We start from the raw sequence: 27413 nt of genomic DNA on the forward strand, positions 1-27413 counted from the left end.
ATCTCAGAAGATTTGCGTGTCGCACAGGTTTGTTTAAGCACTCTGATGTATTCCATTTCACAGGTTTGGAGTTTAGAATGTATCACACAGACAGACACACAGCATACCCAGAGTATTTGTTTATCTGCGTCTCGTTCAGTTTCCTCTTTGCTGCCTTCTAATTCTGTTTATCATTTTTCTCCTAATGAATACAATAGGCGTGATCCCACCAAAACTCCCCCTTTTTAATGCAGTTTTCCATCTCACTGCTTTCCCATTTACTAAGCTACTGCCTACTTTGATTTCCGACATTCTCAGATCAGCAGGAGCTCATGATTACGTTCCATAACCATATAATATTCATCTCGGCCAAGCACATTTAAAAGGTTAGGTAGGATTTGCCCTGTTTTTGTCTGCTGAACAGTGGAGCATGTACATCGATAACTCCTCTTTCCAAAATTCGATGCCATGTCAGTGATCCACTAGCATCATCTAGTGGCTAAAAGAGTAATTACTCAAGTCAGTGGAGTCATAGTAAATGGTATTCTACACAGGATGGAGGAGAGATGGCTTCATGCAGGAGCACAGAGTCAGGCGTTAGGTTTAAAAGCCTCAGTTAAAAACGAGGCTGACTGTGTCAGAGGCTGAAGTCATAGATAGCCCTTTGATCACAAAGATCAATAATGATTTAATGAGTCATCGTTTCACAAAGAAGTCTGATGAAAGCCGATATAATGGGCAGGATCCGCGGGCTCGCAATAAACAGGAAATGAAAGCTTTCACTCTAAAACGCTGTCATATATTACAACATGTGAACATCAGATGCTTAAATAGATCTGTCTCTCTTTCTTCTCTTCTGGCTCGTACCCATAAACATGGTATGGACTCGAAAGTATACTGTATTTATGTAAACAGGAGGACCGTTGGTAGCTGATGAACAGGAGTCACCTCTATTGGGGAGTGTGGGAGGCAGGGGTACATGGAGAGGTGTTATATGAATCTGAACAGCTCTGAGCTCCATCTGTTGTGTACTATAGAGATGATGAGTCATTCCACTTGGTACAGCATGGGTCAAAGCAGCACCAAATCCCCAGCTTCATACAAACACACACACACACACACACACACACACACACACACGGGTAAGTATATACCCTAATACATGCTCATTCTATGAGTTTCCCATCGTGCATCTGTCCTGTGTCTACAGTTTAGTGATGCATGTTAGGTCTCAGCTGGTATGAAAGATTGGTTTTCAGGCCATGTCCAGGTCTTCTGTTGCGACAAACGTTTTAAAATGTTAACCCTCAGCACCACTTCAGTGTTATTGCACAGTACTCCACTGATTTAGCATTGAACTCCTACAATATTGTCAGACTCAGACTTATAGACAAATCATGCTCATTTTCAGGTTCATGCTTGTATTTTGGGTTTATACTACAATGTAATGTAAATAATGTTTACATGCTTTAATGTTCAAATTAGTTATTATTTTTCTCAGACCATCTGTCTGAAACACTCCGTTTTAGCGCCTGTCTCTTTAAGCTCCCCTGAAAAGCTCAGTCGGCTGCGATTGGCTTGCGAGACAAATATGTTGCATATGTTGGGGGGGGCGCGGTGGGCGGTGTATTCTAATAAGCCTGCATGTAGCACAGGAAATCACTTTCAGCACTTCTATAACTGAAATGTTTACACAAGCATACAATTATCACACGCTCACACACACACACGCTCACAGGGGTACTCAACCCCTCGTCGTCAGAAATAAATTTAGATACAATTTGGTGCAGTCCAGCAAAGATTGGATCCAAAATTGGAAGCGGAGGAGAAGGAGGATATGGAGGTTGTTTTTGAGTATTTTGTCTCGTCATCACTTCCCTTTGTGAGGCGCCTGACTCTGTCAAACACAGATTACAATTAATGAGCTTTATCTATGTGTGCTTGCGTAAATGTGTTTGTATTTTCTTTGAGATTTATTCTCTTCAAAGCGATATACTGTACTGCTATGCATTAGTCTCCCCTAAAAGCAGGTGTGTGCTTGAGTGCATGGGTTGAAGTTGACAGCAGTTTAGATGCTTAGATAATTGTGTGAATTCACCTTGTAGACCTTAAGAGAGATAAAGACTGACAGAAGAAAAAAGGGGGGAAATGAGAAAGTGAGTAAAAGAGAGTTAAAGGAGAAAGCAAAAGCAAAGAAAGTGTCAGGAAATGTGAGAGAAGAGATATTGTTCTTGTCTTTAGTAGGAAGATGCAGAGAGGGAATATTACAGCTCTCCGCCCTCATACCTTCTGTACCACAAATGTATGTGCATTGTGAAAATAGGTGTGATTGTGCTTTTACTTGGTAAGAGAGAGAGTGAAAGGAAAGGGAGATGCTGTTAAAAGAGACAAAGAAAAGCTGAGAATGGCAAAGGGAGGAAGACGTTAAGCAAGGTTCAAAGAAGATGCTCCTCTCTTGTTGACTTTTGTGTGACATAAAAAAACAGCATGAGTATTAGAGAAAATAACATTTTTACCTCTAATCTTACCTGCAATTTCTAAAAGAAATAACAGTATTTCTTTGAGGACATACATAATATATAGACTTTGTATAGCCCCTAAATTTAAAATTTAAAGTAAATCACAGAGGGTTTATTTGATTATATATTGTCTGTTTGATTATCAGGTGTCTTCAGGCCGGCCTGCTCGTTCATTTTAATTTCCCCCCATGGTCCCAGCTGACACTGAACTAAACCAAAACTAAACAGAACTAATCATTGCCAATCTTCTTTGCCCTAAAAGTAACCCAGCTGTTCTAATACAACTGCCACATTTAATTTCCATCTGCCAGGAGGTGGCAAGTGAAGATAGGATGATGAGAGCTGATTAGTGGGAAGTGAGCCAGTTTGACAGGGATAGATTAAAGTTTGGCCGGTCAGGAGTGCAAGGACATTGACATCCTTGGCAACGTACAGATGAATCAGTCTGTGAATGCAAATGTGCACATGCGTCTGTGCACTTACACACTCACACAAATTGGTTTTAGATTTTAGGTTTTAGATCAATTTAGTTTTTCTTTCTTCCTCGGTATTTTCTATTTTTCATTAATATACTTCTACCCACCCACTTACACACGTTACTCAGACATTTTATGGTTGCACACGCGCACACCAATGCCACCCAGGGGTCAAGAGCTGTGAACGTCCAGAGTTTGATTTCATTCTCCCCTGATGTGACTCGCCCCTCCAACCGACCTCATTTACCTACACATTCCTCTGATTGGTAAAGGCTTATCTGTCGATTTTTCTCAGTGACCCAATCACAAGGCTTCGAAGCTGCATGCTAACATTGTCAAGGACATAAACAAATGCATGCAAAGAGGCCCACAACTAGCAAGGGCATTACAAATGAACAATATTATAAGACCTAAAATATTCAGATTTGGTGGGATTTACATAAACATATGCACATGGATAATACCTATTCACACACACAAATACAGCTTTTTATTTTGTTTCCAGTTCATTAATGGATGTGGAAGCAGCTGCCTGTGTTATCAAAGGAGTCTTTTAATCATTACACCTGACTGTTAAATTTCCCAGGGTGTCATTTCTCATTGTTTAGCATATTAGATTTGCAGGTTGTTATGTTCTCCCACTGTTCCCATGTGACATTTGTTTGATTTTTTTCTTTCACCTGTTCTGGTTGTGGTCTGATTGCTAATTTATATAAAGGGGCCCAGGTGCACCATGGTCTCTCTGTCTCTGCAGCATTCTGATATGAAACAGGGTTTGTGTTGCTATTTTGTTACTGTGTTTTGAGTGAAGGTTCCTGGTTCGATCTCCAGCTTCTTCAGAGTTGGTGTCAAAGTGTCCTGGGGTCTCATTTATAAAACTGTGCATAGGATCCTTACTAAAACTGTACGTACGCCCAAAAGCCCAAAATGGCGTACGCCAAAAAAAAGTCTGATTTATAAAACCGTGTGTACGCACACCTGTAAGCAATGTTCCCTTTATAAATCAGAGATTACTCACAAGTGTGCGTACGTGAATCAGCCTCTTATCCCGCCCTGTACACGCCCATTTTTAACCATAAATAGTCAATGCAAAGCACCTCGTAAATGCTGATCAGTATATGAATGACACTGGCAGTTGTTACACCGAATCATGATGACTGGCGGAGAAAAAGCAAAAGACTTCTCAGACGTTGAAGAATTTCTGCAAATTGAATTATAATTTCGTCCTGTTCTTGCACAGTGTAGGGAAACCTGAAAACTACATGTATTAATAATACGTCCAAAACGGCAGGCATTACGGCACTCAGGACAGCTTCGATATACCAGATGTATATAATAAGATTTAACAAAACTATATATTATATCCAGACAAGCCTTAGTGATAATGCTGAAGATTATATATAATATTTATTTTAAAAAAACACTTAGCTGTTTGCCATTTCCCTCTGGAAACAGCCGGTTGGCCACAGAGTGGCGAGAACCTAGTATTTGGACCGGGATGGCACGGTCCCGGCGCGTTGCCCTCTCTACTGGACCAATTCAGTACTACATAGATCCAAGAGCTCAGCTTTAGGGAATTTAAATCAGCATATTACACAGGCATCGTCATGGTGCCTGAAGCCTCTTTTTCTCCTGATTCTTCCATTAGCGTAGTCCTCCTGCAGGGCCAGCAGTGCCATCATGCTGCATAGGTTCACCGCAGTATTTCTATGTTTACAACAATTTGTGATTGTTAACACCATGCCAAAATCACAGCATTAACTAGTGGTATATCCCCCACCCCACCCCGAGATACAATCTGAAGATGAAAGAAAGTGTAATAGGCAAACACACTTTTCTTCATGCAGGAATTGTCACGAACAGTATTAAAGTTCGGACTGATAACGAGGACATTAAGGGTAACGATTGCGCAAGAGCTTAACGGCTGTGTTTCCAGACTTTGACATTTGATGATATATGCGCAGTATTAAAGACTTATGTTTAGTTATTTAGGCTACACTGTGGTCTGCCGTTATCTAATGCTAGGGTATTTAAATGTTATGTATTCAATGCAGTCGGGCCATCCCCTCCTCCTGCGCTCCGTAGTGGACAATGTGATGGCGAGACAGCGCCGATTAAACATTAAGAACACATTTTTATTTAAGATTTGAGTTGGATTTGGAACAATTATCACTCAGTACAAGCGCAAATAACACTGCTGGATTTAATCTTCATGATAACGTGGATAATATGGAGTGAAAAAATGTGCGTGATGCATCAATACAAGTAATCGTTATTCCCTTTTACTTTCTGCAGTCTGACTTCAGTTCACCACCTCACCATCTGCGTCGCCAATTCCTATTTTGTCTCCAAAAAGTGCGTACGCATGGGTCAGAGTTTGCGTGGAGGACCGCACATTCTCCTGTCAAATTAGTTTTTTATAAATCACAACCTTTGCGTGGGAAGTGGTGTACGCACATTTTCAGCCCTGTTTTGTGCGTACGCCACGTTTATAAATGAGACTCCTGATAAGCAGGTTTGGCACCTTGCATGGCAGCCTCTGCCATCAGTGTATGAATGTGTGTGTGAATGGGTGAATGTTGACATGTGACCTTAAGATGAATGGGCTTTCATTTACAATGTATTCTGCAAAAGACAAAAACTTCGGACAATGGTAAAGATATTATAACCACAAACAAAATCTGCACATAGTGGCTTCGAGTTCTTTTACTTTGTATTTTGATGGTCATTTATCTCCATATCCTTTATTAATTTTGTGACCTTTTACTAAGCTGAATTTAACTGACTGTAACTACAGTAGTTAATCATGCTATTACTTGGAAAACCTTTGAAACTGAATAGGCATCATGCAAAATAAAGTGTGTGTATATTTGAGTGATGTGTGGGAGATGAGGTATAATCAACAAGGCATTAATTACTCACACGTGCACCCAAAAGCAAACACAGAACATTGTTATTGTAGCAATCCATGGAGATATTCTGAAGAAATTCTGTTCAAAAGTATTTGGTTTTAAGGATGGGCGGGGGTGTGAATGTGGGTGTATGACAAATGTTTGTTTTGAGGTATTAAGTGTGAGGATTTGTATGTCTATCCAATCTCACATTATTAGAATAACCTTTATTTAGATGACTCCTCTTCTTACAAAGCATACAGCTCAAAGCACTGAAATATAGATGCACATTCTGTTACATTAAATACAAAATAAAAGGAAAGTGCAAAAGGTTACTTTTAAAGGAGTTGTGAAACAAAAAGTAAACAATTAAGCAGTGGAATTATTCATACTATACTCTTAGAAAAATTGCCTTCTCTTTGCCTTCATTCTTGTGCACGATTTGGTCCATGAGCTTGTGGCTCATAACCCTGAGTTGTATTCCATCAGAGGCAGCTCGCACAACAAGCCTATTCCCTAATTGGTGCTAGAGCTTTTACATTGCCTGTGTTTTATCACAGCCCAGCAGTCTCCCAAAATGGTAATCTGAAAAATTCCCCCTTTTAAAAAAGACAAATAGTTCTGCATTAAGCATGTTTCCCTCTCTCGCTGCTCTCTAGCTCCCCTTGCAAGTGGATATCTCACTCTGTCTGACACACAATTACAGTTTATGTGGAATATTTGATTCACATATTTACATAATGCAAAAGTTAAACTAACTCAACAAACCAAAATGTTTTGTCTCATATAAAGTCGGTGCTGGTAGTGTGCGGAAGTCTTATAGTTGTGTATAAAACATGACAAATACGAATGACTAGTATCTAAGCCTGATGTATACAGTATGTGTTGCGGAGTAAAAAGTATTGTTCCACTATACATTTCTGCATTGTCTAAAATGAAGTAATTTATGTGCAACTTATTGTTACCGTAAGAAAAGTGAGTAGAAGACCCTGGTTTCATCTTGCTGGTTTACACTGTATCTTTCTCAGTTGTTGATAATTTTGAGGAGTTAATTCAAGTCCCATAAATTGAGCAATGGCAAAAATCATGAAGGTCAATAACAACCTGTATCAGCAATAGTCACGTTAATACAATGTAAACGTTTCATTGTTCAGTACAGGCCTCCACATTCACCTACTTTGCTAGAGGGAACATTTAGCTCTTTGTAGCTGTGGCCCAAATATTTACACTCCTGCTCATGTATTCAGCCTGTGATGTAGATAAGCTAAAACGTCTCCAGAAGGGAGCTACTGAATGGCAACACATTGATGCTTTGTAGTTGTGCCATGTTGCTACAAAGGGGGGGGGGGGGGCCCTGTAACCTGAATAGATAGATAGATAGATGCTTTTTTATAGTTTCATTGTCATGATCTTTGCATATAATACATTTTATTGCGTTTGCTGTGTGTCTTATGTAAAGTGCAAATTATGTCAAAAAAAGTATAATGAGAAAGAGCTTACCAATAAATTTCCTCCCGTCTATCAGGTAACTCTCCTTCGGAGGAGTCTGAGGAGCGCGACAAGGAGCCGAGGACGCTGACCTACCCCGCATACATCGCCAGTCTGCTGGACACAGGTGCGAAGCGCATGGCTGCCGGTGTCCGTATGGACTGCAACAGCCAAGGCCAGTGCCCGCGCTCCTGTCACCTCTGTCACATGAGCCCAAGGGTGGTGCAAGGGCGGCAGCAGTCCGAGCCTGTCCTGCTGCAGATCACCAAGGCCGCGCCCATCTTTGAACTGGTGTCCAACAATGAGACCTACCAGGTGTGTACAGTGTTCATCCCTAACTATGTGTGACAGTCTAATGCCTGAAAATACCAATTTGGCTGACTAGTCCACACAGCATTCCAGGATGGGAGAAAAACGTCCTCTGCTTTATTGGCATTTCTTTAAACCAATCACAATCGTCTTGGGCGGCACTAAGCGCCGGACAGAGCCACAGTGGCGCTGCAAAATAGCCTCGGGAAGGAACTTGTTTTGGTGGAACGTGTTACGTTCAAAAGTTGTTTTAGTCGTGCAACAGAAAACTCCGATTGGACAGATAGTCTAGCTAGCTGTCTGGATTTACCCTGCAGAGATCTGAGGAGCAGTTAACCATAGTCCTCATAAATCGACCGGAGTTTAAAATGCCAACACAGAGAAAGAGGAACATCCGGCGGAATTTTCGGCGGCACCTAAACAATCCCGGAAATGAAACGTCGTCAATATAGACTACATTTTCCGTGACACCCTCAGAATTGGTGGCTGTATCTTCTCTCATCCTCCTGAACTGTTTATATCTTTCTTGTGAAAGATTAAAGGAAGTATTTACAGTATTGTCTGATGTACTAGAATGTCAAGTTTCCCACCATTTTATTATCTAAGCTACCTAATATGCAGCTAGTTATACAAAACATCCAGGCATCAGTATGGGTTTGTAATCATTAAACGAAAATCACTTTATTAACTGGCGTCCTGCAATGAAACACACCATGTGTTTGCATGTGAGTGATCCATCAGGCCCGAAAAACCTCACGGCCTCATTATGAAAGAGGTTACAGAGAAGTCTTTTCCTTCTGGAGTATCATGCCTTACTCTGCTGGCAGCATGCTGTGTTATAATCTGCCGTACTGTGCTGTGACTTATTTGACTTCATCGATACTGTATGTGGTTACCGCTTCTATTCCTCCGGCAGGAAGAAAGGTTGATTCGGTGCTCTCCACGCTCATGGGGGGTCAGGCTTTCATCCAAAAGCTAAGGCACACGGATACAGCCGCTGTTATCAACACAGGCTGTTTGGAGTTTGCTAGTGTTTGACTGTACAGATGCTCGAAAAGACAGGCAACATTTTGCATAATTATTTGGCTTGCCCTTACAAGTATCACCATTACATATAATTACTAGGGGTGTGTACACTGTATATATCCATCTCTGATGAACTGATATATTTTTTTACAAAGAATAAAAGTATTAGTTTTGCCTCCCTATTAGAAAAACGATACAAAAAAGTACAATTACGACATGATGTCGCCATCAGGTAATATCCAGACCAAGAATCTAAATATGAATTTAATTTGGGTCAACTTAGGGGTGAGAATCCATGGTCCAGTCAATCAATTACATCAATATGTACACATCAAATTATATTGCTATATTATTAAAAAATATTTAACCAGAACTCAGAGATATTAATTCAATACTAACAACTGAGGTGTAATTAAATGTTTAACTCCCTGAAAGGGAATATGCATATATAATTATGTAGCTACTAGGACAATATACTTTTCCAAAGTCCTGCCCCCCTTAATTACTGTTGCTAGGTAGGACAAACTTTACAAGAAGAAACATGGTGATGTCGGTTCCATATAGTCCGAATAATACACCAAAAGTGTGTATTAGATCATTTCTGGGTGTCAGGCAATACAGCTTCACTTTTCCTGCTGGGGTGCTAGACGTCACTAAATAACTAAATAAATAATACCATAAGTTACTTTGGGGTGAAAAACTGGAGAAAAAAAGCTAGTAAACATGAATGTAAACAATTCTGGATTTATAATACTTTAAAAACCGGCTGTGTAAATGTTTTATGAGGAAGGAAACACATTCAACACATTCCTTAGCTCAAGGACACACAATGTGTTTTGGTGGGTATTATTGAATGTGAACATAACTTTTGTCTGTTTACAAGAAAACACCCCAGGGCCACCTTTAATATCATGAGTGTCATTGTGTGTGGATGAGGTCCTGCTGCAATGGTTGTTAATGCATTGGGTACGATTGCCACGTTTGTAGTTTCCATAGCTAACAGTGGGTAAAGGGGAAGTGTCCAGATGGACACATTAGAATGTCATGGGCTTTAGGGGGTCTTTTGAACATGTTTGAAAGGGGGGCTTGAAGAGAAGTTTGAGTTGTTTAGTTTGAGCCAAAACTTAAATCTCTCTTCAATTCTCCCCCCAAACTGATCTATAAGACTTTCTAGAAATTAAAATGTATGTATTGAAAAACATGGGCAATGGTGCCCTAGGAAATGGCCTGGGGTTAAGGCTCTGATCATGCGCAGTGTCCCCAAAAAATGTAAAACTTGGCAAATGATTTTATGGAAAGGGTTTTAATTTTTTTCGTTTGTGGAAAAAACTATAATATAAAATGCTTGATGTGGGAATAGAATTTCATAGAAAATATTTACATTTTAATATTGCATGTTCCAATATATGCTTTGAATTTTGGTTTCATGTTTGTTTTTTCTCTCTCTCTCTCTCTCTCTCTCTCTCCCCCTCCCTCCCTCCCTCCCTCCCTCCCTCTCTCTCTTTCTCTCTTCGTAGGCTCTTCATGAGGCGATGATGAGCATGCTGTGGTGTTCGGGGAAAGGGGATGTTATCGATGACTGGTGTCGGTGTGATTCCAGCGCTTTCGGCACAGACGGACTGCCCACCTGCGCCCCACTTCCCCAACCTATGTTAGTAACTTATAATATTACCTTTCTCCAAAAATCATTTTACTGGCAGAACTCTATCTCATGCTGCAATGGTGTCAAGTCATGTGCCATCGGGATGCTTTTCTACACAGAATTTTATTGCCACCAAATATTACAGCCATGGATGGATTACTGAATGGAGGGGGAGGAGGCTTGTTACGTGTTTGGGCCCAGGCGGCCATTGTCTTAGGTCAATGATTATAGCAGCCATGGATTTATTTCTGCTGCCCAGTTTGGGAGTGCTCATCAATGAAATGAGCTGCTGCATTAATTGGTTGGCATGAAAACCTGTACACATGGGTCTCAATGCTACATAGCTGTAGATAACTGCTCCAGCATAAGCCAAGTCAGACATCAGGGGATGAATGCCTATATTTTCTGTTGACAGAAGTGTTTGTTGTTTCTTATTGGGTTGCAGTTTTAGCGGAACACAAGGGATAATGTTTGCTGTCAATTACAGTATTAAGACCCGTTTGCTGACAGCTTCTTTCACTCAGTAGCATGGTTTTGCATCTCTGTCACTCTGTTGCCAGGCTGAAACTGTCTTACACCTACGAGCCCAGCAGCTCATTGGTCATCATGGAGTGGAACCACACCGAGCCACCAATCGGCGTGCGGATTGTTGATTACCTTATTAGCCAGGAGAAGGTGACAGAGAGGACCGACCACTCCAAAGTTGAGACAGGTATGTCGGCCCAGAACTGCCCACATCAAGAGTTTGGCCATCGATGATAAAGGACCAGCAGTTGGAAAATTGGAAAATAGGCCTATGTTGCCAGGCAAGCAGTGATGCCAGATTTAGTTGCTGTTAGTGAAAATAATTTTTCACAAATATATGTATTCTAGACTTCTTAGTTATGCTTCATCCGCTTGCTGGAACTTGAAATAAGATGTTGTTTGTGCGTTGTTCAGTTTGTGTTTCTAACATTCACTGAACCAGCAAGTGGGACTGTTGATGTTTTGGATGTGTACCAATTTGAGATGGGTAATGACTTAGTCAGTTGGCCTCACTTTGTATGGGCAGCTGTTGGCCAGTGTTCATTATTTATGCTGGCTCAAACCATAAACCTGCCAATTTGTCAGCACCATGTGGCAACATGAGCCTAATTTGTTTCATCTCGTCTACCACTTGGAAGAAAGCTCAAAATCTCCCCTTATGTTGCTGTGGTCAAAGAAAAAGTTGAAAGTCTAACTTAATGTCATGTTTTATCATAAGAGTGTGCCCTGCAATTTGGAAAACCTATCCTACAAAAGTAATCTTTAACATTAACTTAACAATATCAGTTTAAAACAGGTGTATTTTATATAGTTTTACATAGATGCCCAGGTTTACACATCACTCCATTTGTTATAGGCCTAATTCAGTTGTAGTTTTTAAGGCCTCCACAAGATGGAGTACACCAGTAATAATAATAATGGAGAACTGAAGTATTTATTTAGAGTATTTAGTTTGTTGATTAGACTGAATTCTGATTACTGGCCTGATTTCATAAAATAGGCATTGTTATATAATGTACCACTGTAATTGCTTTCAGTGTTGCAAAAAATGTCTTGCCATTTGTCATAATGGTAATGACAAAGTAGCCATATGAATGTATGATATTAATTAACATCTGTTTCTTACAGTAATTGACAACATAAACTGTAAACAAACTTAAGTTATTTGCCTTTTTTCAAGCATTTTTTAAAAAAGTATTTTCAAAGGGTTTTGTATTTTTCTCACAGTTTAATCCATATGGATTTAGTGATTTGCTTATTAAGGTATGTTTTCCCCACATGTTTTCACTAAAAGGAGGAAATCATATAAGCAGCCACAGGAGCAACAGTAGTGTGTGTAGTTCTGTCATCCATAACAGAGCGCACAGCTTATTTGGCTGGATCTATATGAGAGGAAGCTGGCAAAACAGGGGCAGTTTATTTTAGCAGTAATGACCCGATCCATAATGGAGACTGTTACAGTTCCCTGTGAGTACCGAAGTTTGTTGTAGCTTAATGAGAGAATAAACTGTATTACTCAGAACAGTGAGGATCATTAATCAATGCAACTGATTCAGACAGGAGAGGAAAGCAGGTGGGCATTTTCTTTGTTAGTGTTGTTATAGTGAATATGAGCTATAGGTTCAGCAGTAATGCTCTTTTTTTTTTTTTTTTTTAGCTGTGAGGGATTTTATATTCTTTTGTACCATAAGTGAATGCATGTATTTAAGTCAGTATTTCAAAGCTCCAGCTGCAGACTAAAAAATATTTACCACTCATTTATATCTACAAGGAAGGACTTAAATGTGCATGTGCTGTGTAAACTGCTCTGTTTATATCCACTCTCATATTGCAAGCAGTACAGTATATATTTCAGAGATTGGTGATGCAAAAGCAACTACCTAAACCATGATCAGAGGGCATTTTAAAATGTGCTTGATGGTGCCAATGTGCAGCTGTATTTTGCTAATTATGGCTGGGCAGATGCACGTTTCTGGAATGTTTCTGAATATTTTACTGCTGGAGGGACAACACAGGCTCAACGTCAGTAATTATGGTTATGTGGCTACTGTATTTAGTTTTCCTAACATGTTACCTGCTCATTCTTTCACTTACCATTTCAGTTAAAAAACAAAATCTGAAATAAAGTGTACAGTGCTGCATAGTATACAAGGTGGAATAACCCCAGATCAACCTAAATGCAACCAGACGTGGCATCCTGCTGTGTGTAAGCTGAGCACCCCCTACTGATAACACATTAAAGGGGGTGCCCCTGTATGTGAAAAGTATGTGGACTGCCTGCTCTACAGCCAGATTCTAAAGTATTGTGGAAATCTTCCAGAAGAGTGGAGGCTTTTTAGCAGCAAAAGGCCCACGGAATGGCTCAGTGAGATCATATACACTAAGAGTTACCATAAAACATTCCAAAAGTTTTGTGAGCATTTTTTATGGAAGTTCAGTTTTAATGATAAATTATGTTTTGATTAGTCTATATCCATGACTATCCACTTCTGGGATTGCTCCGTTGCCGCCAAAAATTTCGTATGTCCTTTTTCGGCCAGATGTCTGTTACCTTACGCTTTCTTTGTGTTGGAATTTTAAACTCCGGCTGATTTATGAGGACTATGAATAACTGCTCCTCAGATCTCTGCAGGGTAAATCCAGACAGGTAGCTAGACTGAGCTAGATCTGTCCAATCTGAGTTTTCTGTTGCACGACTAAAATAACCTTTGAACGTACACGTGTTCCACCAAAACAAGTTCCTTTCCGAGGCTTTTTTGCAGTGGCACCGTGGCTTTGTGCAGCGCTTAGTGTCACCCATGACGATTGTGATTTGGTTTAAAGAAATGGCAATAAAGCAGAGCATGTTTTTCTGCCATCCCGGAATGCTGTGTGGACTAGCCAGACCCTCCTTCGCAGTGCTGTGGAGGAAGGTCTGTCAATGTCAGACAATGTTTTGATACATCATTAGGTTTATCAGGCTGTGCCGAGTGGCAACATAGGTTTTGCCTACATTTGTCTTCATAATATGAGTTACAGTGCAATGGACAGGTGTTTCAGTTGTAAAGTCCTGAATTGTAAAGCAAGTCTGTAGACTCAATCTTCTGCCAAGACAACAATACACAGTTGGGTGTTTATTGCGACTGAAACACAAAATGTAATAGTTAATGCATATTGTTGGATATTCCCCCGTTTGAGTTATTGTATTATATTTTCTTTGGAGGTATTTTAGAAAAGAGAGCCTGGATTTTAGTGTAAAAGGTGTGCAGTGGTTTACAATGCGGAAGCACATTCCCACAATTCCAGATCCAGCAGTTTTTTTTTGAGGAAAAAAAAAAAAAAATCTAATATCATGACACCGAATGGCTGGGTTGACCTTCTTTGGGACCCTAGGGCACAAAAGTTGCTTCGCCACTGTTAACTCCCTGTACCTCTGCCTAACTGCTCATTGTGTACAGTATTCATATTCTGGAATATTAACATAAATGCATGTCAACTTTGTGGTTATTTGATCAAACACAAGTTTTAATGTAGCAGCGCAGTATCATCTTGGAACTAGGTTTTCACACAGGGACTCTCTTCAGGGCTGGGCTTCATCATGACCAACCTACATGCACTTATCACATCAGCTAATGCTGTGCTTTAGTAGTACACATTCCTGTATTTGTGAAGAAAATTACAATTGATTGTGGCATGAAACCTGGGGCTTTTGTGGCCCCTGGAGATTTGAGGCCCAGGGCCAGTAACTCACTTTACCAGGGTGGTAATCCAGCTTTACTGTCAATAAGCTTATGTTGGAGTAAATAAATGGAAAGTTCACCATCAGTGGAACCTCTGTGATAATGTATAGTGACGGCGGGAGGACAACTGCAACTTTAATGCAGGGGAGCACAAACAACAATGAAATATCACTTAAATGGCAAATGTGACCTTTCAGTTTCTGTTTTGGAATTTTGGAGCATAATTTCTTCCTGTGCCCTTTGAACAAATCACCCGTGTCAGCTCAACATTACCACTGTGTTCCATGGCCTAACAAAACAAATTTTTGTCCCATCCCCTAATCTGTGCTGTCAGGGCGATAAACAGAGAAGATGAAAATAGTGGATGCTCAAGTATCCGGCATGACTTTCTGTGGTTGGAAGAACATTTTGGGGCTGCAGTGCCGATATAATGTTTACTTACACTTAAAGTTCAAATAAAGTTCTTATCGGGCCACAAAGTCAATCTTTCAGGCTTCGCAATAGTACATCATTTCTTTGTGAAGCAACAGGAACCGCTCCAGTCTCAAGTACAGATTAAGTCATTATGGCTAAAAAAAAAATTAAAAAAACCTGCTGATGTCTCTTTGTTGTCATCAGTTAGTGGTTGATACAGAGATATATAAGATAGTGAGGAATATTCCAATCAGATAAACAAAAAGTCTTGTATCTACAAGATACTGTAACTACCATGGAACTTGTGGAAGTGTTTTCATGGAAATTAGCATTGATACTGGGCAAGAAACAACTGTGGCACAGGAATATTCCACTCAGTGGATTGTTTCTGTCTTGCTGAGCTTTTCCAGTTTACTGATTCTGTTGCACTCTAAATAAGACAATGCGTGTTTCCATGGTGTCATGCACGTTAGCCATCCTCATTAAACTAATGGAGGTTACTTTCAAGGATAATTTCTTCAAATTTTCCAGCCAGTTCCATAGCTAATCGCTGGCTCTTTTTAGGCCCTTAAAGGATGGCATAGATATTATGCTACGTTCTCACTGGAAAAACAGACTCCAGTCTCTTCATTAATTGCTTCAAAACAAACTCACAGACAACCCACTTGCCTGGAAGGTGTAATTCATCACTGGAAAATTGAAGCAGAGGATGAATTTATCAGACTCTACTTGCTTGTTGCCTAAAGCCCCATTTTGTTCATTCTCCTCTGCAAGAAATGCATGACATTGCACTGTTAAGAAAGCTGAGTTTACAACTCTAGTTATGCTTCCTTAGCAGTGTTTGGGTGTAAAGTTGCCTTATATGTATACTATGCTTCAGTCCCTACCTTAGGATGTTTGCTGCTACTTTTAGTCTAGTGTTTCATTTTTTTTTGTTTACATAAGGTTGGCACGTTTGTGAAATTCTCATTTCCAAGTACTCTGGACCTTATTTGTGATAATAAATCTTTTGTATAATATTTATAGAATTGAGAAACTAAAAAAGCCCCCACTTGGGTTTATAAATGCCAAATATTACCTAGAACCATTCTAAAATAATGCAACCATGCTTTGGTATGGGCCCAAAAAGGTTTTAGTCTTTAGATTTGATTAACACTCCTCAGCATCTCTTCTAAATATCAAAATGTTGTTTTCTACCCAACAAAAATATCCCCATGTTACTATGTTATCAAACAGTGCTGGGCTCAGTCATTCTCTACTATTTTATAATGCTGGACTTTGCCTGGACAATTTTTTTTCTGATGAAGTTAGAGATTAGCATCTGGTCCAATAAGGACAAAAGACCTGTATCTTTCTGCTGCAGCACATTAATGCTGGCGATGAATCAAGTCCACCCTGAATTGCAAAAGACCACATCATTTCAGGGCTGTTCAAAGTCCCGGGCAGCTGTTTTGACTTTGTGACCATACGGAGATATTTGTTGTTGTGCTGTTGGTTGCAGTGTAGGGAGAATCCAGCATCCAAGTTTCTTCCCTTTGGAAGAAGTTAAAGTACATCAAAGCTTCTCTAATGAGAAATAACATTTAATGTGTGGAAATATCAAGTGCTTATTCTCTTGACTGTAAAACTACTATGAAACTACTAAAAGCGACCTTCAATTTTGTACTGCCACAAATGAATGGATAGAACTTTCATGTTTTGGGGTTTTTAAGTTTTATGCCAGGATCAGACTACACAAATTCAGCCCAATTTTGACCCGACAGACACGTCGCAGACAAACGTTCAAAGTCATGCCCGATAATGAGGTTCGGGACTGACAAACGTGTGTCTTTACCTCTTAATTATCAAAGATTCATGATCTAACGTCTGGGATGCTTCATGACCACCACGCAGAAAGCCTTGTGCGACATGTGACAAGGAAGAGAGATCGCTCTCTGCCTCTCTGGCGCACATATGTAAACATGGCGAAAAGAAGGAGAGACGCTACTGCTGCTGTCTGGTGGGGGAAAGATACAAACAGTGCCAATATAGGCTTTTTTCAAGGCAGGGATCGCCCCGCTTCCCAGCATTGCACACTACAATACGATACGATACACTTTATTGTCCCCTGGGGGGAATTCATTTTGGGCACAATGATGCTGCACACATTACAAACAGTGAATAGTAATCTACAATCGGGGGGCTCCCGGATTTCAAAACAGACCACAATGGCGGCTTGTTTGGAAAACGATCTCTTATTTTACGAAAATAGTTCACCGAAACGTGTTTCTGAAAACATTTTAAGCGAGAAATAAGCTATGCAGTTGCTGAATCTGTATTTATTTCTGATCGGCAACGGTCAGTTTAAAAGATTTTCGTGAGTTTTTGAGAGGCTGCTGCTCCAACAAAGAGTTGACCTATGAACTTGCGCGTGATCGTCACGACATCGGTCTGGGGGCTGGTCGGTGTCATACGTGTAGTGTTGCCACTCCTCTTTCCAAGACAGCAGGACTGTTTGGCAATATGTCTGTCTAGTCTGACATAGTGACTGTCGTGAAAGACAAAAAAAAATTGTGTGGTCTGATCCTGGCATTAGACAAAGTGAACCTTTTAGGCCACCAGAGTGCAGGGCTTGCTAACAAGTGCTGGTATTGACTGTCAAAACATATTGACATTTTGAAGTAAAGCAATTTGGGATTTGTTATCCTTCCCAAATATTTAGTTGTACATTATATTGTGATCTGAAATTTGGCACATGATATACAGGTAGCAGTTTGGCATGTATGGGAGAGACGGCGGAACAGTGGAACATGCTGTAAACACAATATTGACATGTTAAGATTTCCTACATGCAGTATGTGCTTATTTAGTCCATTGTTAATATAAAGATATTGATTAGTGCAGCTTAAATATTGTAATGTTTCCATAGCAGTTGGTAATAATTAGTGCAAAAGTGAAGTAGGAGGAAGAAGGTGAAGGTTTTATAATTTATACTTTTTATTGATACCCAATACAATACAATTTATAATCTGTTAGTTAGAACACACTATACATGCACAAATGGAGAGATGTCAGACTGAGTGGGCTGCGACTGCTGGACAGGCGCCCTGAGCAGTTGGGGGGGGTTCAGTGCCTTGCTCAAGAGCACCTTGGCAGTGCTCAGGAGGTGAACTGGCATCTCTCCAGCTACCAGTCTACACTCTACGTACTTTGGTCCGTACCAGGATTTGAACCAGCGACCCTCCGGTCCCAACCCAACTCCCTATGGACTGAGCTACTGCCACCCCCTTTGTTAGTGTCAGAGAGTGCAAGGCTGTGCTGGAAACAGTATGTACCAGTGCAGACCATGTACCAAACTCAGAAGAAAAGATTTATTCAATTTTGGCCAGCACTAATGTACATGATGAATATAGTTCTATAGGCCTAAATCACAAAGTATATCTGCAAATGAAAAGAGTTCCCTGATATAGATTGGTAATGATGGAGAGATACTGTAGATGTGGCCCTCTTTATGCAAATCAAAGTTTGCTGACATTTCCACCCACTGGAAGAGAATCTAAATACAAAACTTTCTCCAAAAGAGCAATGGTTGAACGCTGCGTCCAGAGAGAGCTAGACTTGCAAATATATTTGAACCCCTTCACCTCCTTTATGTCCACCAGACACCAAGAAGATATCGCATAGGTCAGAGGATTTCACAGTTAACTGAGATCATATTCCGTAACTTCTGGGTGTAAAAGTTTTTCAAAACTTTTAACAGCTCCCTCTCGGTGCCATTTGGACTCTCCGATGTGCGAAATTGCCTGGCGCAGCTCTAATTACAGTGAGTGAAAGATATCCAGCTCTAGTTTGTGTGGCTCAGCTGCATTAAAGGGAGACAGAAAAACATATAATGGAGGAGAGTTTGATCAGAGCTTCCCACCTATGCATCTCGTGTTTTGCAGATGATTGATTACTTTGGAGATGACACCATGATGTGAAAACACAGGCAAAGGTGGCTGCTTGGATGTTGTGTTGAGTTACGAGAGGAGAGCAAAAGACCACCGAAGAGCCAGGGAAAGAGGGAAGGAAACAGAAAGACAGGAGCGAGGTTGAAAAAGATGGAAAGATCTGGAAAGCTTGGCTGTACAGTGTGTTTTTGATTTCAGCCGTCAGTCTTCTGTCATCTCGGAGAAACAGTCTCACATGAGCTGATGTATAATTCTCTAACAAATCTCCCCTTGGCTGCCTCTCTCCCCCTCTCTTTGCTTTTTCTTCACCACTCCCTCGTCTTTTTCTCCCATCTCCTGTTCCTCCTATCCATCGCTTTTCTTCCCCTAAAATTCTTATCTCCTCTCTTTTAATCTTTTTCTGACCACCTCATTTCTATGCTATTTATTCAAGGTTGGCCCCTTCTCTGGCCTCCTTTTACATTTTTTTCTTTTCTACTTTCTCTTTATCATCCTCTTCATTTTTTTTTTTTTTTTTTTTTTTTACTAAAGGCACCAAGACAGGGTCAACGTGGGTCATACAGCATTTGTTGGATGAAAAAGCCTACAGTTGAAATGTTTCAGGCTACCATTTAAAGTACACTATATAACGCTGACGAGGAGCTTTAAGGCCATTAAAGTAGTTTTCCTAACAACTTTCTTATGACAAAGAAATAGTGAAACCCCCAGCTCCATGGATTTATGGCATCATGTTTTACAGGATAATAAATTAGGAGTTATGATGGATGTATTGCATTATCTCATGCACCATCTTTAATGATACTTTAACGGCCATTGTCAACTGCGTAATGTGGTAACATACAGTGGTGTGAAAAAGTGTTTGCCCCCTTCCTGATTTCTTATTTTTTTGCACGTTTGTCACACATAAGTGTTTCAGATTATCAAACAAATTTAAATATAAGACAAAGATAACACAAGTAAACACAAAATGCAGTTATTAAATTAAGGTTTTTATTATTAAGGGGGGAAAAAAATCCAAACCTACATGGCCCTGTATGAAAGTGTTTGCCCCCCCCGTTAAAACATAACATGGAACAGTGGTGAACCTTCCCAGGAGTGGCCAGCCAACCAAAATTACCTCAAGATCACAGCGACGACTCATCCGAGACAAAAGACCCCACAGCAACATCCAAAGAACTTCAGGCCTCACTTGCCTCAGTTAAGGTCAGTGTTCATGACTCCACCATAAGAAAGAGATTGGGCAAAAATGGCCTGCATGGCAGAGTTCCAAGATGGAAAACACTGCTGAGCAAAAAGAATATTAAGGCTCGTCTCATTTTTGCCAGAAAACATCTTGATGATCCCCAAGACTTTTGGGAAAATACTCTGTGGACTGACAAGACAAAAGTTGAACTTTTTGGAAGCTGTGTGTCCCATTACAGTACATCTGGCGTAAAAGTAACACCACATTTCAGAAAAAGAACATTATACCAACAGTAAAATATGGTGGTGGTAGTGTGATGGTCTGGGGCTGTTTTGCTGTTCCTTAAGGACCTGGAAGACTTGCTGTGATAAATGGAACCATGAATTCTGCTGTCTACCAAAAAATCCTGAAGGAGAATGTCCGGCTTGATTGCAGTTGTTGCTGCTAAGGGTGGCCCAACCAGTTATTAGGTTTAGGGGGCAATCACTTTTTCACACAGGGCCATGTAGGTTTGGATTTTGTTTTCTCTTAATAATAACAACCTTCATTTAAAAACTGCATTTTGTGTTTACTTGTGTTAACTTTGACTAATATTTAAATTTGTTTGATGATCTGAAACATTTAAGTATGACAAACATGCAAAAAAAATAAGAAATCAGGAAGGGGGCAAACACTTTTTCACACCACTGTAGATCAATTGGAATCCCCTCCCTAGACATGTGACAAGGGAAATCCATCAACAAGAATATATGGACTTGTTCTCTACAATTGCAGACATACAGTTTCTCAGTGGAAGATATTTTAATAAATAAATGTATTTTTTCAGCTTACTATGGTTCTGGTGGTTAGAATGAGGGATTCTCTGGATTTTAAAACTGTATAACTTCAATGAATGATATCAACTTTCCCAAACTTTTAAGTGAATTTGCTTATTTATTTATTTATGTATTTGACAGGGACCGTGCGTATTAATAAACATTGCTGTAAATATGCCAGAATTAGCCAAAAGGCTAGTTTTAATTTGTAGTCCCTGGCCAGATGTTACAACAGACTCCCTAAAAAGTAAAAGAACAAAACAAGGAAAGGTAAAGATGAAACACAATTATTGAAACAGGTGACACATGTTACATTAGAAAATAATGACGTTAATGCTATCGCCGCTAAAACTCTGAATGACAGCAGTGAATCTGCTATTTTTAAATAATTTATTTTTTATTTTATATTCTCTCTCGTGCTCTCTCTCTCCAGTTTGTTTATCTAACTTTTTTTTGTAAATAGAGACAGTAAAAAGAGCACAATATCATACAATCCGGTCCAAATGTACAATTGTGTAAATGTAATGAATAAGTACAGTAGATAGACGTTCTACATCCAGAGATAGTTTCTGTTTTTCCTCTTACCTCTTTATAGTTCCCTACTCCTCTACCCCCCAAATTTGTGTTTGATGCTACTTCAATATCTGAAATATGACTTATTCCCCGAATTTAATCCCCAAATGGGTTGCATGATGAATTCCAGAAGGACAGTAAAAAGAGAGCATCCATTTACGGGAAAAGATCTGAACAGACACTACTGATCATCTGTGAAAGAAGCACAAAAAAAAAGACCAAATATCAGCCCTTTACTTTCTCTGCAGGTTCATCAGAAACAGATGTCGGAATATGCCCCCATTTTTTACATAACATCCTTAAAGCTGTGTTGTTTAGACGCTGAACATATTGTTGTTGATGGCTGCACGGTTGCATTTAAGTTGTTTTAATCTTGTTTGTGGTTATGAAATGTGAGATAAGTCTACATACATACAGCTGATGATTATAGCATCGTGGACTCGGCTAGATCTGGAGCTGACAACAGCTTGTTTGTGCAGTAATCGCTCCCTTAACAAGCTTCAGGCACACAAGGTGAGATCATAGTGTAAGCGCACACATACACACACGCATTTGCACGGTCCCCAACAGATGTGTGGAAGCTTCATGAATAGGAAGTCTGCTTTAAGTCAGGGCACCACTCGGCTGGACCAGTCTCACTGTGAAAACAAACATCCCCTGAGCTGGGAGCAATCCGATGATGTAACAGCTTTGATCACCCAGCGAGGGCAAGGTTTGCTCAAGGGTCAGTGGAACACGGATTCCAATCAATAAACACATTACTCACCTATCTACATCACACACACATGCATATGCACAGACACCAAGGGTGACTGGGACATGATTGTTTCAGCCCAAACCTAAAGCAGGCTGAGCTTCCTCTTAGCACCAGTAACTTCCTCTGTGCTGCCACTACTTGACCCTTCCCACCTGCTTTCTCTTTACTGCAGTGAGCGCAGCACTTCATCTTGAGCAATCCAAAGTCAGCCCCTTCATTTCTGCATAGCTGGGTGTTAACACAGTAAGTGTAATTTCCACACATAGGTGACATTTATTTTATTTTTTTTAATTTTTTTGAATTCTTTGGCCGTTTTAGGCCTTTATTTGTATAGGACAGCTTAGACTTGAAAGGGGAGAGAGAGGGGGAATGACATGCAGCATAGGGCCGCAGGTCGGAGTCGAACCCAGCGGACACTGCGTCGAGGAGCAAACCTCTATATATGGGCAACCGCTCTACCAGGTGAGCTACCCAGGTGCCCACATAGGTGACATTTTAACCCCAACCACTTTCCCCTGCTTTTCTGAGTCCAGGTTGCAGAGGAAGCAACAGCCCAGAAGTCCCTTTAACTTGCTACATAGATAGACATTTATTGATCCTTTTGGAAATTCATCTTGCACCATACAGCTCATCAGATAAACAGACAACAGACCATAGACAACAGACAGCAACAAGACCACTAAACCCCCCCCCCCCCCCCGCACAACAACAATACACAGTCCCAAATATCTCCACATCATAAGATAGTAAAGTGCAGTGTCGTTAGCACCAGTGGGCTATCAATAGTAAGGTGCAACATCATCAGTGGCATTTTAATATTATACCAAAGTGCAGTATTATCACACAGAAAGGATCAAGTTATTTTCCCTAACTTATTCAGTAGTGCAATGTTGGTAGGAATGAACGATTTGCGAGCCTGGTTGGTTTGTAAGGATGGCACCCTATATCTTCTGCCTGATGGCAGCACCTCATACGCCTGAAATAGGGGATGTAGCCCATCACTGCAAATTGCTTGTCCTTTCCTCACTACCCTGGATTCGCAGATGGTGGTCAGAGAAATTAACTTACTAATTTATTTTTGTTTGTAGTCTCCACCTGGGGAATCTCAAGGCATTCTCAGGCTAGATGAAATATGTTATCCCTCAAGGATGTCCTGGGTTTGCCCCCAAGTCCCCTTCTAGATTGATGTATTCAATAATATATAATGCATCCGAATCAGAAACCTAGACCACCTTGGCTGGCTTTTTTCAATGCATAGGTGGAGTGGTTCTATGCTTGCCCACAATATGTGCTCCTTACCTAGTCTCTAAGTGTGCACTGTGAAGGAAACATTTTTATGCTTGTATTGTGGTGGCAAAATTATGTTTAAGCATGATTCTTTATATTTTTGTCTTATTTCTGTTTTTTACTTTGTCTCACAATGCTGAAGGTTTTTTTCTTCTCTTATTCTCACATATTGAAAGTAAGAGTCACCAAGTCTGGGAACGTAATATGTACGCTGAAAAGATAGGGACTACAAGGTCACCTTAAACTATCTGTTATTTCTGCCTGGATAGTTGAGACTTCTCACATAGTTGAGATAAACGGGATGTCTAAACTTTGGGGTAGAAAGTGGTACAGAGGGTGAGGTGGCTCCTGAATGTCTGACTATGTTTGAATGTAAGAAATGTGTGAGTCATGTTTAGAAAGAGGGGCATGCCTTTTCTGTCTCACTGAAGATGCATATAAACTGTGTTTTCTCTCATTCGTTGAATACACTTTCCCACTGTGCTGTTGTACTTGTGAAACCGTGTTCCTATATTTGCAAATATAAATAAATACTCAAAGACTAAACTTTGGATTCATTCTCAGTAACTTAGTTTCATTTCTTGTGTTTCTAATCTACCCTCCTGCTGTTAACAAGAAAACTTCCACTACAATTTGGCGTCACGAACAGGATCGGTTGTGAGAACGGACGGAGACCTCCGTGGGCCTGAGGTCTTGCAAACCAGGGGATCACCGATCAGCCTGCCTCTCTAACCTCGATTATAAAAACATTTTCAGAGTGACGGAGGGTCAGACCGCGGAGGACTCTTGACTGTTTCTCCACTCGATCCAACGAACAGGAAGAAAACTTCCACTACAGTATCCATGTCTATATATGTATAGTAGGGGTGGAATGGTACACTGAAGTCACGGTTCGGTTCATACCAAGCGCTGCTCTCATATGTGAATGCACAGAGCAGGGGTGTTAAAAGAGAAGCTTCGGTTACACAGAGCAGTTGGCGAATTGTGGCGTTAGCTTCACACGCTAACAGCGGAGCTAGCAGCAAACAGCGAAGCAAACAGCGAAGCTAACGGCGGAGCTAGCAGCAAACAGCGAAGCTAACGGCGGAGCTAACAGCTAACGGCAGAGCTAAAAGCGGAGCTAACAGTGGCGCAAATGGCAAACAGCGAAGCTAACGGCAGAGCTAACAGCTAACGGCGGAGCTAAAAGCGGAGCAAACAGCGAAGCAAATGGGCCTGGAAGCCATTTGTGGTCGAGCCAAGAAGGGATACAGCTACAGTACATCCGTGTTTGGTTGTATATGGAAGGGACTAGTTTGCTTCGTGTGGACCAGAGTGATAGAGAAAGACATGGCTCTGGTCTGGACTCACTGGACCGACTTGACATGTAGGCGGAGCTTGGGAGCTTCAGCGCTAAGGCGGGGCTACAGATTAGGTGTCCCTAAGAAACGCATATGTAACAGTAGTTCCACATTACATTAATTCATTTGCACGCGAGTTTTATTTATTTTTATACCGTGTATTCTCCGTGTAAATTCATGTACCGAACCGAGACGCCCGTACCGTTTCGGTTCAATACGAATACATGTACCGTTCCACCCCTAATGTATAGGCACTATTCTGCCAGCATCTTACCGTCATTCAAGATCAGGACCCCAAGATTGGAAAACTCCACCACTTTACAGACTACCATAGCCTCAGACTTGGAGGTGCTGACCCTCCCAAATACTGCCATGTCCCCAGCCACCCCTATTATGCAGGAAAATCCTACAAAGGTAGGACTTAAGCATCCTCTGGACAGGGGCCCGGCTCACCCTTACTGCACATTGAGGTTAATCAAGTCTAGCAGCTTCCCCAACCATCTGTTCCAACTACCCACAGGTGGTCATCAGTTGACAGCTCTGCATTCTTTTACTCGAGTGTCCCAGGCACACGCTTTAGATCTGATGTTATGACTGCAAAGTTCATCATCGATCTTTGGCATTGTGCTGTGCTGCCACGTACACTTGTGAAGTGCCTCACGGTTGTACATGGTGTTGCATAGGCCATGACAGTTAAATAACAAAATACCACTACATTTTAAAATCCCTGTCCCTCCAGGTTTCTTCATCACTGCCAACATGAGCATTGATGTCTCTCTATGGAGTATAAAGTTGGACCTCTCTGTAGGACCCACCCAGGGCTTCCAAACAGTCTGGGTTTCTTTGAACTCCTGTTCAACACATAAACAGATGGGAGTCAGAGCTTTCCTCTTTGCAACAAGCATAGCTGGAAGTGATCCCCTGAGATTCCAATCCCTATCAAGTAGTTTGGGTCCAGAGCCATGTTTCAATAGCTAGTTTGCATAGCCAGGGTTCAAACCACAAAAGCGTTCTTGCTTCCCTGATGTCATCTTTAGAGAAGATAATAAATTCTTTCTTTGCTAAACCATAGAGTAATAGACAAAACGGTTGTTTTTGATTAAGTCGTACAGTCCTACAGCATCATGTGCATGATGCAGTATGAGTCCATGATACCCATGGGCGTGAATTTCATCTAACAGATGGGGGGGGACAATACATATAACATTTCTTAAGAGCAATTATTGAAGGGGACACAGATAATACATACAAAATTGTACTTGTATAGGATATGTGTAGTTGTGGTAAGTAGTAGGCAGGTAAGTAACTAGTAAGTAGGCTGGCAAGGCTAGTTTATTCACTCACACAACATTGGATGAAGTGATTCTTTTTTCTAACGTTAATACAGATGATGCTGAACTGAGAACTGAACCTCCTAGCAAGCAAGCTAAGTTACTAGCCAGCCGGCCAGACACTAAGTTAGTGTAGTACCTACTGTTTCATTCACACACTCTTGTCACAGCGTAGAACAGCTCAACACTCTCACCAGATGAGTTACTTTGTTCGGCTTATTTTCTATAACCAGTGTGTAGCATGAAAGCACGGTGGGTGGAATTAGTAAGCTAGTTAATCCATCAAGCTGCCAAACAAGCGTAGTAATATTATAACTACTAATATAGCAGATCATTTTTTTGTCATGACGAATTTATTAATGACTCAGCGGCGTCGTTCTCCCGTCGCATCTCGCTGTCTCTTGTACCTACACCAGCCCCGCACCCTGTTACCCCTCCCCTTTTACCTGCCTGCGCAGTGCTGCTGCACATGAGGAGAGAGCAGAGAGGGGAGGGGCTGCTCCTCTGCTCCTCAGTCACAGAACAGAAGAGAGAGGTGACTGTTTTGGCGGCCACAGGAGAGAAATACCTTGCGTGCCCGCTGGACAATACTGGCGACTTTTCTACAGAAAGTCGCTGTCTTTTCTATAGAAAGTCGCCAGATTTGTCGCTAGGCGCTTTTTTGAAAAAACGTCGCTAAGGGGGTCTGAAAAGTCGCTAAATCTAGTGACAAAGTCACTAAGTTGGCAACACTGTTCTGTGTACGGTTAACGTAAAGGAAGAAACCAAGCAGTGGACAAAACCACTGTGAGGCAAAAGAGGGGAGACTCGAAATGTTTCTAAACTTAAATAGCATTTTTTGTCCCGTTTGCGTTTGTATTGTTTACTACTTGTATTGTTTACTACACAGTTATTTGAAGTATATATTATGTACCATACACAATAATGATATTTAGGGGTAGGTCTTGACCAACCGACTAACCCGCGATTTCCGCCTATGACCTTTTCATACATGCAATGACCCTTAACTGTATGCTTTTAATTGCTTGTGTTTCCATAAAAGACACATTGAAAATACATTCTGTAGTAGCTAAATGTCTCCATAAGGTGAAAGAAACAGCACCTTATCTGTGTGTTTCACTTTGTCTGCTGGGCATCCGCATGACGGGATGACCTAATACATACAAAGACACATGTGCATGTACTCACTCTTTTTTATATATATATATTT

The 27413-nt window shown here is 40.8% G+C and overlaps 1 protein-coding gene across 7 annotated transcripts in view; it reads left to right on the forward strand.

Moving 5' to 3' along the window:
* The window catches only part of astn1 (astrotactin 1), a 522070-nt gene that overhangs the window by 354233 nt on the left and 140424 nt on the right, over nt 1-27413 (forward strand). For all 7 annotated transcript variants that reach the window (XR_004898191.1, XM_036004756.1, XM_036004754.1 and 4 more), the window contains 3 exons: nt 7391-7668; nt 10206-10339; nt 10891-11042. Coding sequence is in view for 6 of the 7 variants with exons in the window: in XM_036004756.1 (XP_035860649.1) it covers nt 7391-7668; nt 10206-10339; nt 10891-11042 (564 nt within the window). In the remaining variant the exon portion in view is untranslated. The remainder of the gene's footprint in view (nt 1-7390; nt 7669-10205; nt 10340-10890; nt 11043-27413) is intronic.

The sequence above is a fragment of the Sander lucioperca genome, chromosome 9 (genome assembly GCF_008315115.2).
Source record: "Sander lucioperca isolate FBNREF2018 chromosome 9, SLUC_FBN_1.2, whole genome shotgun sequence".
Lineage (NCBI taxonomy): Eukaryota > Metazoa > Chordata > Actinopteri > Perciformes > Percidae > Sander > Sander lucioperca.